At 38.1% G+C, this 20,937-nt stretch overlaps 1 protein-coding gene across 2 annotated transcripts; it reads right to left on the minus strand.

Annotated features, from left to right (window-relative positions):
• Nucleotides 1-1,152: 1,152 nt before the first annotated feature.
• On the minus strand, nucleotides 1,153-20,204 carry LOC139981530 (neuronal acetylcholine receptor subunit alpha-3-like). Of its 2 annotated transcripts, none has more exons than XM_071993982.1 (6): nucleotides 20,083-20,204; nucleotides 7,043-7,182; nucleotides 5,552-5,596; nucleotides 5,129-5,238; nucleotides 2,609-3,656; nucleotides 1,153-2,269 (listed from the first exon to the last, which is right to left on the minus strand). In XM_071993982.1, the coding sequence occupies exons 2-6, from the start codon at nucleotides 7,136-7,138 to the stop codon at nucleotides 2,030-2,032; spliced, it is 1,539 nt and encodes a 512-aa protein (XP_071850083.1). In that variant the 5' UTR covers nucleotides 7,139-7,182; nucleotides 20,083-20,204; the 3' UTR covers nucleotides 1,153-2,029. The 2 variants fall into 2 exon arrangements, with proteins under 2 accessions (XP_071850083.1, XP_071850082.1); XM_071993981.1 differs by lacking the exon at nucleotides 20,083-20,204 and adding an exon at nucleotides 15,187-15,995.
• Nucleotides 20,205-20,937: the final 733 nt, after the last annotated feature.

Raw genomic sequence — 20,937 nt, forward strand, 5'->3', positions numbered from 1 at the left:
TCACTTACACAGTGCAGGGCAGATCCAGGAAGGAGTATGAAGGATCGGTAGGGACCAGGAGGGACCAGGAGGGACCAGGAGGGACCAGGAGGGACCAGGAGGGACCAGGAGGGACCAGGAGGGACCAGGAGGGACCAGGAGGGACCAGGAGGGACCAGGAGGGACCGGGAGGGACCAGGAGGGACCGGGAGGGACCAGGAGGGACCGGGAGGGACCAGGAGGGACCGGGAGGGACCGGGAGGGACCGGGAGGGACCGGGAGGGACCGGGAGGGACCGGGAGGGACCGGGAGGGACCGGGAGGGACCGGGAGGGACCGGGAGGGACCGGGAGGGACCAGGAGGGACCAGGAGGGACCAGGATGGACCAGAAGGGACCAGGAGGGACCAGGAGGGCCAGGATGGACCAGGAGGGACCAGGAGGGACCAGGAGGGACCAGGAGGGACCAGGAGGGACCAGGAGGGACCAGGAGGGACCAGGAGGGACCAGGAGGGACCAGGAGGGACCAGGAGGGACCAGGAGTGATCAAGAGGGACCAGGGGGACCAGGGGGACCAGGAGGGACCAGGAGGGACCAAGGGGACCAGGAGGGACCATGAGCGACCAGGAGGGACCGGGCCCCTTCATCTGGTTTGTTAGTTTGGAACCAAGTATTTAGTTGCAAACATAATTTGTTTTTTAAAACGAAGTGCTTAGTTGCAAAATTAAGCAGTATTTGCGAGGGTATACCTTACTTTTATCAGATGTTGTCTTTATACACAGCGGTTTCGGTATAGACCGAGATTTGTTTCCCGGACCCTCTCTTCCGATAAATCTTTGATCCATCGCTGCACTTCTTATGTACAAAATTAAATCAATAGGATGTCCATATGACAAGGTCGTTTTCAAAGAATATTTTTTCCTAAGGTTTCGTAGTAAGATAGACTCAAGACTCAACTACATGATTTAATTTTGAAGAAAAACGAAAGCGTTCTAAACGGAGTACCAACGATTTCCCTAGTAAGTGTGACGCTTTTGTCAACAACTGACATCACAAGAATCAAATTTATACATTCTTTAACGGCGCCCTCGTTTAATGTTCTTGTACTATGATTGCTTTAGTATTATTAATAAGAAACATGAATTATAGACGAATTCATTTGAAAAGACGGAAAATATTCTCATTTTTATTTTATTTTTCCCCATCAGATCTGTATATATAACACTTGCATAGATATAAACTAGATGTACACAAAGTATTTTAAACGTCATTAAATATCAAACCAGTATACCAGACAAGTGCAGACGCGGTCTGTAGTTCACTTTCTTTCGAAATATCGTTATATACATTAATTACGAAAATAATGAATAGGAAGCATATTAAAAGCTTGAAACTGTTGAAAAACAAAAATATCATAACACATGCAAGATGAAAATGAATAATTTAAAACTTAGATATGTAATATTTAAAAGGATAAAACTTATATCGTCATATTGGAGTATTTTAGGGATGGGGGAAGGGAGGGGAAATTTGGTGTTCTATAGTAAGAAGTTATATGTAGAATTCTCATATTCAATACATATTGTGCCACATTATAGAACTGCTCATGTAAAACTCAAAACACCGACTAGCATTGAGACCATTTAAATATGTTTTCTATAGGTTAAATATTACATTATATTCAATATCAAATTTATTTCTCAATTCATTTTGTGGTTCTGATTACAAGTCAGTCAATTTGTCTTTTGTAAATCTTCTCCAGAGTACCAGTTTATGTAAGCTGCATAATTGACAACTCATATACCCCCTCTCTCTCTCTCTCTCTCTGCATAGTGCTTTATATAAATAGCGCCCTCTGTTTTTCAAAGGACGCCCTCTCTATAGAACTGATTATTGGATTCATTCCTTTTATTGATAATGATACTGAGCACCACACAAATCGTTTTTATCTATAAGGTTATGACGATCACTGCTATATAAATATGAGTAAAAAGTAAAAATAATGAAAGTATTTTGTCACACACAAAGTTGTTGAATATTCCTCCGCGACGATCAAGCTGACGGTGTAGTGACCGATGAACTCGAGTTTACTGTCGGATAAATATCCCAGTAAGTATCCTCAGAGACAATGATTGGTTCTTCCCAGACTTGTTCTGGATACTGGCCAGGTTTCTCCCATAAAGAAGGCGGTTGGATGAAGATGTAAATAGTTCCGACAAAAACAACGACAGTGAATATATACAACAGTAGGCGATCAATGACTAAACCGACGTACCTCCACTCTTCCTCCACCTGAATTCAAATAGGGCGTAAAAGAGAACAGATATTAGCCTCTGACTATGATATAAATAGATTCAAACAGTGTTTATAATGACATGGACAAGCAGATATATGTATGAGTCTCAACAAAAAAACTGCGACACACAAACATCTTATCCCGATGAACTTCCCTAGTTTTTGGATGTTTACCTGGGCATGGGATGTCGTTTATTCGCGAGTGAATGTTATGGAGGGGGGTTATAAGGGGATTTGCATTGCAAGAAGAAATAAAGAAATTGGGATACCATGCTTGAAAGAGAGAGAACTGGGGAAAGTAAGAAGCAGAAATAGTTATAGAGAGATTTTACTAACCTCGTCAGCCTCGTCCGCGTCTTCTAAGTTTTTGACGATCGATTTAATAGCAGCAAAAATGTTCTTGCAATGTCTTTCTGATGATGATGTAGGCTCATCCTCGTCGTCGCTGGAGTCGCCTCGAAAGGTGATTGGATGACTACTCTCGGAGTCACGCCCTTCAATCTCCTCACGTAACGATGACGTCATGGCTACCTCTATTTTAGAGTAAGGTCTTCCATTGGGTTTAATACCAATGGGCATATTTTCATCCATGCATGCAAAGCTGTATGGAATGTTGTATTTTCTCATCGCCTCTTTCTGCAATTTTCTCTTCAACTTCTTCTCTTTGTGCTCCGCGAGTACTTCCGGTCTCTGCATGAGTAAAACTTTGGGTAAAATGTCCAAGAAAACTTTACGGATCCACTGCGGCATCGTGTGACTGAGAATGTTACGAAAATGTAAATTGATGGTAACGACTGTGGCGACTATGGAGAGGCTGACGGCACCCATGGTGAAGAGCATATATTTCCCGATTAACGGTATCGTTTTCGATGTCGGTGGCACGATAGACGGTATCAGCAACAGGAACACGATGAGAGCCAGTAACACAGAGATGGAGAGAGTGATTTTCTCTTGGGCATCAGATGGGAGATAAAAGACAAGCAGCGTCATGAATGAGATTAAAATGCACGGAATGACTAGTGTGATGACGTAGAAGAGAGGGTTCCGCTTCAGGATGAAATAAAATCGGATATCGATGTAAGTCTCTTCACAACAAGGATATTTAATCTCAAATCTTCGGACCGGGGTATTCTTAATCTCCCATTCTCCGTTTTCACGGTAGTTTTCTCTTCCGACTTGATCATCAAATGGTAAAAGTTCCATCACCGCGCCGTCGTACGTCCAGGAGCCAAACTTCATGTAACAAGTTTGCAAGTCGAATGGAAAATGTTCGATGTCGATGTTACACGATGATCGAAAATTGGCTGGCGGTTTCCATTTCACGGTACCGTCGTACATTACCGTCGCACTGTTAATAACGTCTACATCATAGCTGCCGTCAGCACTGAAATTAAAGTAATGTAGTATAGCATATTAGAAATACCCTTAATGTACTGTGAAAGTCACCTAAGATTTTACTCTCAACCCCAGTTCCCTTATATCGAGACTGTAACCACGTATGATGATATTTACCATTACTGTATCCACCGTATCTTCTTGTGACGTCAGACGGTGTCAAACCGAAATATGTACTACGTATAGTACCTAGTAGACGGCTGTAATACGCATGCTCGGACCAGCTTCCATTTGACCACGATCTCGAAACGTGGACTAGCTGGACTTAAAATATGAAACTTTTAACTGTTTTTAACAGTATTATATATATATATATATATATATATATATATATATATATATATATATATATATATATATATATAAATTCTGTCAGGAGGGAGGTGAGGTACTGACTTGACAGTTAAATATAACATACTGACATTTTGACCAAAAGGCGATGTAATTCACAATTTTATGCATTCGCACGAAGTTTACTCATGCATGCTAAGCAGGTACAATTTAGTAATATCCACCTATACAGACTTAGTTTTAATGACTTTATCGGTCATGACATTCCAAGAAATCAAATGCGTTTATCGTTCCTTTCTGATCATATCCTGAACAGATCTCATTCATCGTGCAATGAAACAATTTAAACCTGTCTAGAGTAGATTTCTTTGACTGTCAATAATCGAAATGGTGTGATCTCTCAGATCTTTGGAAATAACGTTCAGGTTCCAACATGATACACATCCGCTTATCTTTTCCTGATTTGCGTAAAGGTTATAGGTCATCAAATTCCATGACGTCAGTATTATGCGCAGTGTCCATGTTGCAGTGAAATGCCCTGTGTATTGTTTTTGTGTAAAGTAACGAACGTTCTATACTTAAAAAAGAATAACGAAATGTCAGAATTTAAAGAAATATCTTACAGAGATGACGTACAAATACACACATTGATCCAACTATTGTATATCATAACTTGTTCCGTTGTTTGAATAAGAAAAAGTTGAAATTCAATTTATTTGAGAATGGACATTATGCAATAATTTGAAACAAACTAGAGTTCCCTATATACGAACCAGGTATGAAACTCCCGACGTTAGTTGCTGTTGGGTTTTTTTTTTCTCTTGTTTTTATTATTAAAAGAAACATGAATAATGATGAGCAATATCACGTCAGATTACTAACGTGACTTACGTGAGTCATATCAAGTTAGATGACTTACGTAACTTACGTGAGTCATATCACGTAAGATGACTTACGTGAGTCATATCACGTAAGATGACTTACGTGAGTCATATCACGTAAGATGACTTACGTGAGTCATATCACGTAAGATGACTTACGTGAGTCATATCACGTAAGATGACTTACGTGAGTCATATCACGTAAGATGACTTACGTGTGTCATATCACGTAAGATGACTTACGTTACTTACGTGAGTCATATCACGTAAGATGACTCACGTGACTTACGTGTTGTAAAGGACTAAGTCTGGTTTCCACAACTGATCAATCGGTATTTTCATTTGCGTGATGCCTTCATATTCATCAGGATTCCAGATAAGTTTACTGTCATTCCATTCCTGCAACAAACAGTAACATGAATATTCATTGTATGTAAATATATTTCTTTATATTCTCTTTCGTAATAATTGTGACGAATTTCCTGTTATTTTTTACTCCGGGGTTCAAAACTAGGACCCTGTTGGGACCTCTGGTCTGAAACTAAATAGCCTTTATTAGCCTCTTCTCAGTTGGGATTAATCGATTCATCATATATAACAGAATCAGGAAACTTGCTTCATTTTCTTTGTTCTTCCCCTATTTTTTTTTTGTATTATATTTTATCTCGTTAATTTCGGATATCTTTTACCTGTCCAATATTAATAAACTCACCTGGTTAACCCAAACACTTGTGACCATTAGTTGGTTTTGTTCGTCCTGCAAATAAGGATAAAGAATAAACGGTTTGTGAATTCGGCACGCCAAAGTTTTCAACCCAGGTCGAGACATAAACAAATCAGCCCACCATCGTGTACCAATCGTGTAAGAGGGCCATTAGGCCCTAAGCTTGAGTACACTACCAATTTGCGCTATACATTGCGCAATCTATAGGTAATGCGAGGGTTTTGGATTCTCTCTGGCCCTTTGCTCCAATCCATGTTTCTCTCTGGCCTTACCGGAAAATTAAGTACCCTGATTTTCACAGACAATCTAGCTGTTCGAACACCAGGGTAAAAAAGGTCCATTGGAATACAGCGAGCCGTAGCTGGTATAGTCTGAGCCGTGGCGTAACAAATGACTTCAGTTCACCCCAACAAAATTAAAATGATTTAAATCTTCTATCTACAAGCGGACGTTTACAACAATGGATTGACAACTGATGTTTTGATGAAAATGTCGTAAGGGTAGCTATGAAATGACACATTTATTAAGTCTGAGTATGAAACCAAAACCAGTGACCGATAGATGAGAAATTTGTTTACCGGCTTCTTCTACATCATTCAGGAGAAATATGAACCAAATTAATATCAAACGGTCAGACAGCTTCCTTACTCAATTAGAGAGAGTGTTATTGTTACTGACTGAACTATGAGCGTGTAAGCGTAATGAAGCCGACAGGAAGAACGAATGAAGGATTCGATTATTCACATAAGAATATTAACAAGGGTTACGCGAGGGGGGTGGGGGGGGGCTTAGAGCAAATTGTATTGATTACCTGAAATGGTAACCTCAAGATGGTAATTTATGAAATAAAGTGCAAGTGGATGTGGAATAAACTGATGGAATACACAGGCGTGTGGATGTGCATACAACACCCCCACCCCCCCCCCCCCAATTGTAGGTGTAAGCAACACATTTTCGAGGAAACCTAATAACAAATATATTTTATAGCTTGAATATGCCTCAGAATGCAATATTTAACGTATATTTTTTTTCCAGTCGAGGAGCACACCCCCCCCCCATATTTCACCCCTACATAACAGTCGCCTTCAACAACTTCAGAGCTGCAGCCCCTTCTTGTTTTGATTCTTGACCACCCTCTCACCCATGAACCAAAAGACAATACTTTGCTTGGGTTTAAATTTGTTTAATATATCATTTCAAAGATCTGGCGAGGCAAACTGCAGTTTCTTCTTGGGAATGTTGACAAAACTAAAGTCAGTTAAAGGCATATAGCCTCAGTTTATACCCACACGGTCCATCTGTCAACAATTTTACCAACTAATATTCAGAGTCTCAGGGGTAGTAGGTAAGCTCTACCTCCCCCCCCCCATCCCCCCCTCCCACCCCACACAGCCATCCCCACCCACCCTCTCTTTCTCCCGTTGTATTTCCATTGCTGACGGTAATAAGACATACTTAGTATAGTATTTGTATACTTACAATGTCAACTAACTGAGACAAAGATATCCCGAGATAAACAACTACTTTTTCGGAATCATTCGCCACAGGTCTAATAAGGGGATTGTAAGCGGACATGGTTTTCTCATATAGCTTCTCTGCACTTCTAGAAGCGTCGATATCTGTAGGAATAAATGTAAAAATACGGTAATAATTAAATGCGATATCGGACAAAAGTATTAGAGGAGGAAGGGGGAAATATAGATAGGGCAAGTATTGGCGGAGGAAGGCAGAGAGATTTGCAGTAGATGGGAAATGTATTGGCGGAGGAAGGGGGAAATATAGTGGGGGCAAGTATTGGGAGGAAGGGGAGAGATATATAGAGGCAAGTATTGGGCAGGAACGGGGGGAAATATAGAGTAAACAAGAGAAATGTGACAATCGAGACCGGGTTTTCAACATTTCAATCAGATTTCAGTATCAGCATATAATCATTTGAATCACGGTACCTATAGCCAGTTCATGTGATAGGAAATTTAACGAAGAGGTCACGCTCTTAGTTTCCTACCTTCAAGATGAATGCCTCCAACCAACCCCCCCCCCACCCCCCACCCCCACCACCCACCCACCACCCACCACCACCGCCGCATCCGACATCTTATCAGCCAAGAAGTAAATTAGTTAATAGTGTCCCCTATATATTACGTACAAGATTGTACAAGCTTGTATATCATTGTTGCGAAGCCGAATTATGTCATCTCTAAGACGTTATCAACTTTGTCGTTAACCAAATACATCTCTCTGGTCTTCTGCGTTTACGTTTCTTCCAATGCAAGGTAAGTAAAATCAATGGACTTAATCTAAAAATCCATTGCTTGAAAATGGAAATCATGATCCGAAAATAGTAAAAAAAATGTAGAAAGCATTTCCAGTGTTGACTGATTTCACTAACGGACCTTGAGTTTTATTAACATCATAAATACCATCATAGAATATTGGATAAAGTCATTCGGTAGAAACATGATCAATAATCGAAAAAGGGAACGTGTGGCTTAATTAAGATATCGTGCGTCGAATAATTTAAAAAAAAAACAATGTTGTGTAGATTTTTCTGTTCAGTATTCTGCTTATAAGATAAATAGCTCCAAGTTGGGTGCAATATCCACCATTTTTTAACAATCAGTTTACAAAATGAATGTGAATGTATTGACTAATTCGATTAACGAATGACCGAGGCCAGGTGACCATAGCTTAGTTGGTCCAGAGCTTAGTTGGTCCATTTCTGTTGGCCAAATGTTCTTGGATTAATCTTATTTTATAAGTGTTTCAGGTATACGTCATATAAACGCGGTAGCGTTGATATCCAACGACCCGCATATTAATTTCCTCTACCCTCAGTTTCCAATAGCTCAGGAAATGATTTCGTCGCTTTTAATAATTTAATTTCAATATCTCTATTCGGTATCGTGTCACGTAATATAAATCACCTGTCTCCCTTTTTTGTTTTCATAGAATACCTCTATTTTTCATTAGCAAGACAGGATTATATTAGAATCTGCAGTAATATAGTATAGCGGTACAATTTATTGTATTCATTAGATATAGTGCAGTTGGACGGATCCTACAATGATAACATATAGGATAGTTGTATATACTGATTACAGAATATCAGATTAGAGAATATCATGTTCAAGCGATTACGCAATGAGAACATTCGGTCCCCGATACGCTTTCATTACATATTAATATCTATATATTACCAAGTTCTAATCCCAAATAAGTTTTTACTGATCTAAAGAATCAGGCCGATAATTCAGAATTTTTTTTTGTCTTGATTATAATATGGCACTGGAAATGTGGCAATGTGAAAGAACCAATGTGGGGCTAGATTATGTTATAGGGTGCGTGTGGGGTGGGACTAGATTTTGTCGTAGGGTGCGTGTAGGGTGTGTGTATAAGGTGCGTGTAGGGAAAAGGGTGAAAATGCTTCTCTAAGTGAATTTTAATCTAAAACGCGTATATGTATAATTGTCAACCATTTTTTAAGCTCGTTTACCTCCAAACCTCTTCTCAAACTTTTGCACCGAAACGTAAACAGATATACAAATCATAATAATCATGAAAACGAAACTAAACCCTTTAAAACCCCATTTAGATCATTAAGGTCTTTAATACTAATTAATGCACCAGAATGACGTAAATGTAGACAGACAAACTATAGACTGAAAAATATGACTGTGGCAATTTACGTACATTCAAAAAAAGAATTAAACAATTCAAAGAGGATTAACGTAGAAGAAAATTATAACGAATGTAAAAAACGAAATGGAAAAAAAAACATTCTCTTTCATTCATTGGGGACCTAGACATTGGTATAACTTTCTTGTGTTTTGGGGTTTATTAAGATGTGCTGTTGTTTGGAATGTTATGCTGGAAATGTATCACTTCCCATGAAAACAAAACTCCTGGAAACCAAACACAAGTGACATGGCTGTAGCCTACAACAAGTTATATTTAGTCACAGCTACTGTACAGTGACACTGAGAAAAGTCTAGAATTGGTAAGATGTAAAGATAAAAATAGTCAAACTATATTAATCGATGAGTCTTTATAGTACACAACGTTTCCCATAGCCACGGCGTCAGGTTGCACAACAAACAGTAGGTTTTTTTGTTGATACGCTGCATAAGGATTTCCTATTGTTCTCGATTTCAAACAGGCAACTTCCCCATAACTATGAGAACATGAATGCTTGAATATTAGGATACTTCATCCCTGAAATATCTTACAATCCTTTTAATATATGAATCCAAGCAACTTGAACAAAAGGGTAAGCCTTTACCCCCTTCCTAAATTTGTTTCGGTCCCCCTCCCCTCCCTCTTTCCTTAAGGATGGAAGAAAACTATCTAACACACCCTCCAATAATGAAATTAATGTTAATGAGCAAGCAATTAATTCATCCCATCTTCAACATTTTAGAGCCCATACACTTGAAAATTAAAAAAATAGCAATAATTACAAATTCAAATCAATTTTAATAGTCAAACATAATGAACTATGTTGTTAATGACTTTTTGAAAAATGAAAGGCATTGGAAACACCAACATGTCGTGTATTGTACCGAATACCGTTAATCGCATACTATACCGTACCGGTTTATTCTATACCGTACCTATTGTGCAGTTAATTAAGCGATGAAGTTACTGTACGAACCTTACCAGAGTAACCATAAGCATTGTCACTGCTAAAATATAAATTTGCAACTGTGTTATAAAATCTGACAGTCACCTTCGAACAACATCTAAACAAATCTGATCAAGAATTGAAAACTTCAAATTTTCTCGTAACGTTTTCCCATCAAATTTGTGATTTAAGAGAGAGAAAAAAAAAGACGCCGACTTCTTTAGGTTACAGGAATTGATTTTTTCTTCTAAATTAAACCTAGTTACTGTCCCCATTGATATATGGATATAATTACCATCGTGAAATGTTTTGGAATTATGCCTTTAATTCAAATACAAGATAAAGGTCAGACATAATGAATGCATGAACGATTCATTAAGTTATGGACATTAACGATAGCTCTATGATAGATTATATTCATTAAAAAACATTATTTTTCTTAATTTATTCAACTGTACCAAAACATAATTTAGAGATTTTCTCTCATGAATGACAGATATCTTATTTTCGACTTTATACGTTCTGAATTATTTCAAAATATCTTCAATAATTTAAAACATACAGTAGGCTATATTAAAATTATTGAATATAAACTATCATGTTTTGTCTTTCTGCCAATGCGATAACAAATAGGAAATCCTGTAATTCAGCCCTACTTATTTGTAAAGTAGTAGTAAAAGTATATATATGAAACGACCCTCCCTTAACCCACCCCCCCCCCTTCACCCCTATAATACATTCAACCCCCCCCCCCCCCGCTGTGTTTTGTTGTAAACATGATCAAATCCTTAACCCCGGAACCCATTATCCCGTAAGCTTTAAAAAATGATACACTTTTTGATCAAAGTCAGGCTTTCAAAACAAAAGCGAAATTTTCCACGCGGTAATTTCCTCACGAGGGAGAAATTCATTTCCCAATCGTTATAACCGGAAATGTTATATTACCATCCCTCTTAACATCTAGGCCACTCATAGAGGTAATTTTAATTGAGCCTTTGCTCGGGTTTTATATTGTCATATTACGTCATTTTATTGATAAATTGCTCTCTCCATCTCTCCTGTTTCTTCTTCTCCTTCCTCATACTAGGCGAGGGCAAATGATCCCAGAGGAGGCAGGTTTTGATTGAGAAATATTGATTAGGACGCCTTCGTGGTTGACTGAAAAAAAACTAAAAATTGTATATTCGAAAAATTTATTTCAGGACAACAAAGGTGACCGTGATCAGCCAACAATGAAAGTATGGTAAATGATTATGTATACTAAAAACCTTTGCAAAAAGGACATTTCTCTTCCTGCTGGCTAAGTCTTTGAAAAATGTGATAAATTCAAGGGTAGTAGGTATTATTCATGTGTAATATTATAATTAAATTTAAAAAAACATTGTACCTTTTATTAATAATTCCTATGAGTTTGTTCATATAAGATTTTAATATCCAGCAAAAATATGACCATGATTTACCTGCGTCTGGTACATGGGCTAAACTATTGATAATACGACATTTCGAGCTCATATAGGTGGTTGTTTATTGTGAAATTGTTAGGCGTTTTACCAGCTTGTTTGCTTGATCGAGTCCATCTAGCGCCATTTTGGGAGACCACTTTAGTAGTAAACGGGATCGTTATAGGCAATAAGACACTCATATGGTAGCGGAACGTATATTAGTCTCAAATGTTGGTTGAAAATTCCATTTAATAACTTGCCCTAACTCTAGGTATCATCGTTTTACCAGGTAAACCCTTTTTTACTTCAGGGGATGATTGGATCACATTAGCTGGCCTGTGATGTCATCGGGGTAGCTGTAAAATACTTACTTTCCTATTATAATATTTACTATACTTTATCCCAAACATTTAACAAATTCAGAATGATTGCCATACAGTCTATGCCCTCTTCCTTTAGAAATGATCAACAGAAGCATCTTGTTGGGAAAAAATATATTATGTCCGCAGAGCAATAAATGATTAGTTATAAAGTTCATAAAAAGTGATATTTTCAGCTGAATTGCCATCATAACATCACTAATTCTTTCGTTGTCTGATACTTTATATAAACACTATTACTAGGCTGGATGTGTATATACCTCACCATGGGCCATTTCCACTACTGTATAGCCCCTCGCCAGGGTGGTTGTATTGCAGAGGGAGTGTGCGATGTTATGAGGAACAGCCACAATTTCTCAGCGTATGAATGCCTTTACACAGGCTTCTTGCAATTGTCACAACAGACGATCGGTGTTCACAATATAGTTACAGATATAGAGTTGAATGTATTGTTCAATACGACAGAGAAGCTAGCGACTTGCATACATATACATGCTTGATAACGTGTAAAATTCAATATGACATGTAACTTGACGGTGCAAGATTCTGTTCGAAACCAATTGACTTAGATTTTTCTATATCCTTACATTTTAAACCAAACTGTACCAATGAACAATTTAGCATAATTGGTTCCTTTTTTTCCCTCTCAGATAACATGAAATCAACTTTTAATGTGACCATCATGCGGTTTTTTTTTCAAAGACTTTTGCCGCTATAAAGAGGTCTGCCAACAAAAAATCTTTGACGCAAATGACGCTTTCCGTAAAAAAATAGTTGGCGCAGAGTTTGGCGCAGCGAGATAGTCTAGACATCTGCATGCTATAATGGCGTCAGTCACGGCCACTTATAGGCCACCTATATGCACATATAGCTTAGGCAGGCGCTGTATATTGGCGTAAAAACTAACACCCGTGAAAATTATTTGGTAATTCCCGGAGTGTGAATTTCGCACTGGTGTGCATGTTAATTGTATAGATTGCTCCGTTATTTGAAGTACATATACGGTATACCTCTTCATATTGTCATTATACAGTAAATGTACAGTACAGTACAGTGCTGAAGTACGCATGCGCGAAGTGAACTTGTCGATGAGATAAAGGCAAATGTCGTATATCGTATATATTTATTGTTAAAAGGTTACCATGTTTATCTTAGACGGTACATGGTCATGCATATAGTCATATGCATCAGATAATGGAAGATGGTGAAATTTAGTTTATCTTTATAAACATTTTTTTTTCAAACTTGACCTTGTTGAGAGTATAACTCTTATTTGCAGCCAGCCGTTTTTACATGAATGGCAAACTTATACTCAAATGACCTTTGACATATCGTTGCAGTTTTATTATACATGAATGTGTTGTTTTATTTCCCAATTATAATTGGTAGGTGTCTGGCCTTCTTTACATCCGTGACAAGATCTCAAGTCGGTGAATAGTACCGGCTGTTACAATGTTCCACTTGATCACCATTTTTTGCCATATATGTCGCAACTTCATTTTCTGTGTATCAGATATAGGCACATTACTGTCATGCACACGGCTAATGAGACGAGTTAACATAATACAGGGAAAAGCAGAAAACTGCCCCACTTATCTACTGAAGGTATAATAAGATAAATAGACCATGTGTCGTGTTATGGGAGTTGGTGGGAGTGGTGGGAGAGGGGGTCTTTGTGGTCCAATCCGGTACCAGAAATAAGAGTCTCTTAAATTCATAGATAGAAACGTCAATCTAACTGTTTGATTTTCCAATTACAAAGTTTTCAATCGTTCAAAAAAGTCTTCATGTAAATTGAAAAGAATTACATTTTAATGAATCACGCTGATATATAGAACTAAAGTAGAGCTACTTCCTTTCTTATGGAAAGCTCGGATCTTCTTAGATAAGGATTTGGTACTACCTCGCAGACGTCTTAAATAGAAGTTATGACGTCAGAGGGGTCAATGGGTTAAAAGTTTAACGTAAGGTAAGATTGAAAATGTTCAATCTTAGGGAGTGAATGATCTTGCTCGATATAATTTTAGCATAAAATACATTATTTCTCGTACATTAGGAATTAAAACTTTCGCTTTACACATACATCAAGAAAGTCCAAAGTTTGGATGAATGACGTCAAGACAGATGTATACTTGCATTTAAGATCTGGGACAAACGGCAAAGAAATTGATGTATATCGCTTTAAAATAAAGTGGATCTCTCGAGACGATGATGTGATATACCATAGCATATTGCACATATACACGGAACACTGCTAGTTTGAAAACAAGAAAACATTTCTTTATAGAACATTTCCGATTTGCCAACGTTTCATGTGATCAGTTGCGCAACCACCATTCTTGTATGGGGGTGGTGGTGCCGGGGGTGGGGGAAGATAAGATGTTATGTCGTCCGTGTGAGTGATTATGTACACTTACTTAACAAGAGTTACACAAAGTGCTGATCATCATATCATTACAAATTACTGATGAATTGGTGAAGAGATTTTCCCTGGGTGTCATCTACATTCGATGGATTTAATGCCACATTGCTTTATAATTGCGATCAAAGCAAACATATCATTAAAGCCAATCTCCAATATTCCTTCTGATGCCCCCTCCCCTCCCCACATCCACACCCCTTCCTCACCACACCTAGCCCAGTCTGGTCACAGATGAGGAGTGCACTGCAGTAATTTATTTGTTTACGATTCAAACTTATTTTGGGAATTAGTTCAGCAATTAGTTTATTAATGGTTACAGTTAATGTTTTCTTTTTGGTACTGCAACGCAAATACGTGTACACCTTAAGATAAGTGTTTGCGATACACACGACCTCTTTACATAAAATAAATTCAGTCCAATATACTAATATAGAAAATAAGCTAGTACCCTGTAGGGTGTATTATGAAAGGGTTGAACGCCGATACGCGTATTATTGTTGAAATGCAATATCGATATTTTCAGTGTACAGTGAACATCCATTTGTTGTAACTTGTGACACTGTTATAATAAACAACATATTATGTATTCATGTAATTCATGTGGTAGAGACGATTATGTTGTAAATAGAAGAATACTCATGTTTAGCGATGAAGATAAACTAAGAAACAAATTAGCTTCATGATAAAAAACGATCACTTGATTGTCTATAAATGAGAAGTAAATTCCCACCTCGCGACATGTATATGTATATACTTACCTCTTACAAGATAACACATCACCAACGACAAAAAACATAGTTTAGCCAGTCTTGACGCCATGATTGGTAAGTGTTCACATTGAGGGGAAAAACAAATTCTCAAATCGGGTTCAAGGAATTCAAAAAAAAAAACAATATTCCAAAGCTTTGTTTTGTTTATCCAACACTATACAAAGCAAAAAGTAAGTGATAAAAAATGCCTTCTCGGTACTTGAGGACTAACTAATTTCCGAGCGACCACGGCACAACTTCAGAGGAATGACACAAAACTGAAACACGGTATCACGAAATCTTTAATAATCCTGGTGTTTTTTGAGTCCTGCGATGAAAAGGAAATTTCTTTCTACAAATTCAACTTTGGTACAATTTTTTTTCTTTACGAAGTACCCAAGTGATCTGCGAAAAACACAGGCGTCCTGTTAATTAATTAGGCAGAGCTCAGAGCGTATCTTAAGTGATAGATCAAGTTTCTGTTCTGCGTCTTCAGAGAGAGAGAGAGAGCAGGCTGATGCTTTAGTTTAAATCTATCGGCAGCCTCACACGAAAGATGAAAAATCAAATTTTAACACTGCGATACTGAGAAATGTTTATAATAATTACAAGACGTGATGAGAAAATATGTGTATGGTAATAGTTCGAGACCGGGGAATTCCGAATTTTAGGTACTCAAAACTAGAGACAGAAAAGAACAGATTAATGCTGAGATGATCAAAAAGAGTCCATGATTTACGGAATAAGCTTCACTATAGGTGACAAACGCGTCCTAATCCCACAGCGTACTACAGTCCCATTGTAACTGTGTGTATTGGGCTTTAAGGGTACTTTAACTCCGTGGGGGAACTTAAAATGATACTGTTAGATCGATATTTCTCATGAGGCATACAAAAGAGGAAAGTGGGACACGAGCATTCTTTAAATTTGTAACAAAAGGGCCGTTTCTTTTGTTGTGGGATTTAAACAGTATTGAGGTCTTGTGGGTGGATATAGGGAGGAGGGCGTATATACAGATAACTGTGTTTCGGTAAACAAATGCAGGTTTGGAAGATGACGTTACCGTTACTTTCTTTTCAACTTCTCGGCCTTTTGACTAAGATCATGTGTAGCACTATAGTCTCCTTCAAGGGGAATCGTGATACACACCTGACGATGAATCACATAGTCTCGATGCAAGGGGACTGTGGTTGAGAGCGGATCAGTCGTTTGGTAATTTAGTTTTTCGTGCCCAAGTTCTTTCCTGGGTGACTTTTTCTTTAATAAAATATCTATGTTCAAGAGTTTTAATTACAAATTTACGTTCAAGGAGCCTTACGGTGAAAGAACTTTAATGGTTGGCAACTAGTTTAGCGTATGAGTGAGTTAATGGCAATATACCACACCGCATTATATTAGTTGTCATGGTGATAAGATAGCACGTCTGATATTTAATCCAATGTTGCGACTGAAGGGTATCTCGGTATGACCATAGCTATAGGTGAATGACTGTGGTCGTTGTGGCATATTATACATCATTGCTAAAAGCCTCCACAGCCCTGCACAGTACCTGGAACTTGAGAAATTAATATATGGGCAATACTCTACGCCCCCCCCCCCCGCCCACCGACCTCACAACCCAATGTTTGAATACCCGGCTTGATGTCAGTTGAGTCGTGGGGATTGTTGGATATTTAGTAACGTCCCAAATTAGTCCCGAAATACAGTTGCTATATTGTGTTTACTCTTAGTTAAGAAAATGGAAAGTAATGACCCCATTTAACATAACAAGGGAAATTCCTTAAAAAATGATGTTGCAGGCCATTAAAAATACATATAAGTGATTAAATCTTTCAATAATTATATAACTTTTACTGCTTGCTTAATCATCCACTATACACTATACACGAGACACATACCCCATTATCATTAGGCCTATTTGTTTATGTTATAGAGATAATTGTCATGAACAACTGTCCCATTCTCAAACGGTTAAGACAAATCTCGTTCCATTTCAGAGATCTTTAATCTTAATATTTTTTTTATTCACACAAGGCTGAAGACTTGATCAAGTCTAAACGTGACATCCCAGAACCATATATGCTTAATTTGTCTAAATGTTTTTGTTTTTGTTTTTGCTTTATTAATTACAATGTTTATTTTATGTAATTGCGATGAGCTTCCACATTTTTAATCGAAAATCTTGAGCTTCTTAAAAGCATAACCTAATGTTGGCGTAGGTTCCAATGTCTTCCTTGTTAACATTTTACATTGAAAATATTAAAAGAAAAAAATGTAAAATTAAAAGGTTTCAGAACCTAGTGACATTATGACATCACAGGGTAACAAGATGGCAGCTCACAGAGACGATTTTTAAACTATAGGATATCTCTCAAACGGAACAATGTTTTTGTTTCTTAGCTGTTATTGTGAGTTGTTCTTCACAAGGACCCTTGTCATATAAGCTAAACATGATGGTTTAGTTTGTGTCTACTCTAAGTTTACAACGCTGGAGCTAAACTATTTTGCTGTCGCCAACTTTGGTTTTATTGTTTAATGAAAAGATATTTTGATTACGCTCATTATCTCAGCTGATCGCATCGATTGGGCTCGCGAGATCAAATTAGCGTCGACGAAGCGAATGCCTGAATTAGGTTGTACTATATATATATATATATATATATATATATATATATATATATATATATATATATATATATATATATATACGGTACTTAAATATTAGTGATTAACATATAGCAGGGTAATTTTAAATAATAATGATACAAATGTTGATCGATTAATAAGATGGTTCCCAGAACCAGGTCCCATAGTGGCTATCAATCTGGACATTTTTTTTTCTTCATTTGTAATTTTGGGAAGATTTATGGATTACCGTCTTCGTAGAAATATTTCCTTGAAAACGTCGTAAAATTGAATCACAATAAACTTACGATATCCTTATGGATTTTCTCTCTGTAATTTTTTTATATATTTTGTTTGTTTGTGTCTTTTCTTTGATTGCTTTTGGATTCTCAATATGAGGTTCGATGAACTTACTGTAATACAGCCAAGGGCGTAGGAACCGGGGGGGCTCGGGGCGCCAGGCCCCCAGTGAAAAATATGGGGGCGGAAGTATCATTCCGCCCCCCCCCCCGCTTCGCAAGTCAGAAAACCCCTTTTTCATTTCCAAATGAGAAAAAAAACTCATTTGGAGCACCAAATGGCATCTATAAGGCCAGGTGAAAATGCAAAATTATTTACAAAATGGAGTGGGTGTTGAAGTGTGCTATATTGCACCAAATTGCATCTGAGGCCACCTGGAAATGCAAAAAAAATCCAAAAAAAATCCAAAGGGGATGGGGACACCCCTCCCCTTAGACCCCTCCCCCATGCCGGCCATCAGTCTTCAGCCCCCCCCCCCACTCAAAAGTACCTTCCTACGCTACTGAATACAGCGCTGTTGAGTTTAACAGTTTAAAGCAGTTTTTTGTATCAATACCCTATCTATATACAAACCTAAAATCAGACCTTACAATACTAAAAGCGGATTGCAGGAGCGAAGTGGGAGTGGCTAGCATCAAACATTTTTGGGGGAAATCCTCGGCATGAAGGGGGTCGGTTACCGGAAATATACTTATATATGTTACGGCAGTATATAAGAAAGAGCCTCACTGTTCACCCAACATTTCAACACTTTAGTTTTCTTGATATTCAAGTGCATTCAAGCATATTATGTTGCTAACCCACCCCTCCCCTCCCCCACCCCTCCACATCATATGTCGAAACTCGTATTTATACTCGAAATTAAGTCGGAATCTAATTCCATTCGGAATAAGTGGAATGTCTTGTAGCCATTTTCCCTATAAATGTGATTTATGCACGAGATTTTGAGATGGCCCAACCCCAGGTCTGTAGTCCGCTTTTCATTCGGTCCCTGGGAGTGGACTAGCTGTGTACCAGGGGTGGACATGACATTGGAACTATAGCGACAGAGAGTGAAATTATATGACTAATCAGCCGGCTGCAGCATTTAAGGGTGAACATACAGCCCCATGACCAAAAAAAATTGATGTATTACATTATTTTGGAAATAGAAAATAAAGTTAAACAAATATCTACATGCATGTTGAAATATCCTATGAATATTATAGGACATATACAGCCCAACCACCTCCCCACCCCACCACCCCCCCACCCCTACAATATACATACTTTATGTTTCTCCTTGCTATAAGAGTTCGCGGGACGCATTGAGTGGTCTTTGGAACGTTCTCGCGGTTCGTAGATAATTTGTCATAGGGAGCTTTTTTTGCCAACCCGTCGTTATCCCGGTGTCCCTCTTGTGAATTTATCCAGCTCCATTATCCAGAGTTCGATTTTGCTTTTGTTTCCTTTTGGGGGCACAAATATTCACTCAAATATTCACTGATGTCCGTCCTGGGGAGGGGGGGGGCGTCGAAGGGGATGAGTGTCTCTCCTTTTGGAGGATGTTTTTGCTTGCAAAATGTTGCTAACGTTTTCATCATTCAACTGCATTTTAGCAGTACAAATTTACATTTTGTAACGTGTTTTATAAGATATACGCCATTTGGCATAACAATTATATATGAAGATCTGCAGGTGGATTACCCTCCTGTTCCCCTCACACCATGGCTAAGATCATATAGGCCATGTTATACCCCACAGAATTGTAAACAAAAGAAAACTCAACGCTTATTTTAAAGACAGATAAAAAGACTTTAACAAAAATGTTTTGGGGTTTCGTTTGTTCTACTAAAGGCTCTTGGTAACCAATCTTGCTACATCCTTTTTTAAGACATATCCGGTTTTGGATTTACCGCTTCATCCGTTCATATTTTGCTTCTTCATCCTACCCCAATGATAAGTTAAAGAGATTACGTATTATCGATTGGTCATTCTTACGAGATCCTTTTCAAGATATCTCCCTGGTTTCGTTTTTACTGCTTGATGCCTCATGTCCGTCCATCTTTTTCTTCTTCGCTATAAGCTTCTCTGGGTGAGGGGAGGGACGCAGTCATGATGTCATATGGAACGCCGAAAGGGTAAGGTATTATGTTGTTTACTTCTGTGCTGTCTGTTATAATGTTGTTGTCTCCTTTGCTGTAGTTGTCTCCTTCGGTGTTGTTTTCTCCTTCAACGTTGTTGTCTCCTTTGATGATGTTGTCTCCTTTTATGATGTTGTCTCCTTTTATGATGTTGTCTCTTTTTATGATGTTGTCTCATTTGAGGCTGACGGCGCTGGTCACTTTTGTGAACTTCCTTATACATTTACAGTATGTATACAGTTTAAGCTAAGTACGCGCGTTCGCGGTATATCAATGAGGGGCAACGTCATTAAAGTAAACAACAACATTAAAGACAACAACATTGAAGGAGAACACAGCGTCAAAGGAAACAACATCATCGGAGGAGACAACAACCTCTAGGGAGACAACAACATTGAAGAAGACAACAACATCAAAGGAGACAACAATATAAAACGGCAGACAACATCAAAGTAAACAACATAATACATTGCCCTTTCGGCGTTCCATATGTTAAAGCCCTTGCAGCATGCGTACGGTATTAAAACTTCTCTAGATCAAGCATATACTGCCTATACGCAAAACGCATTAAATGTTTCTCCAACGCGTCGAAAAAAATGTATTCTACTGGCATGGCGTGAGTTATAATTAAGAGTGTGGATAAAAAATAAAACGCGTTGAGGGTTCAAGCGCGCAAACGCTGTTTATTTGACATGCGCTAATATTCTGACTT

Source organism: Apostichopus japonicus, chromosome 15 (assembly GCF_037975245.1).
Source record: "Apostichopus japonicus isolate 1M-3 chromosome 15, ASM3797524v1, whole genome shotgun sequence".
NCBI classification, from domain to species: domain Eukaryota; kingdom Metazoa; phylum Echinodermata; class Holothuroidea; order Aspidochirotida; family Stichopodidae; genus Apostichopus; species Apostichopus japonicus.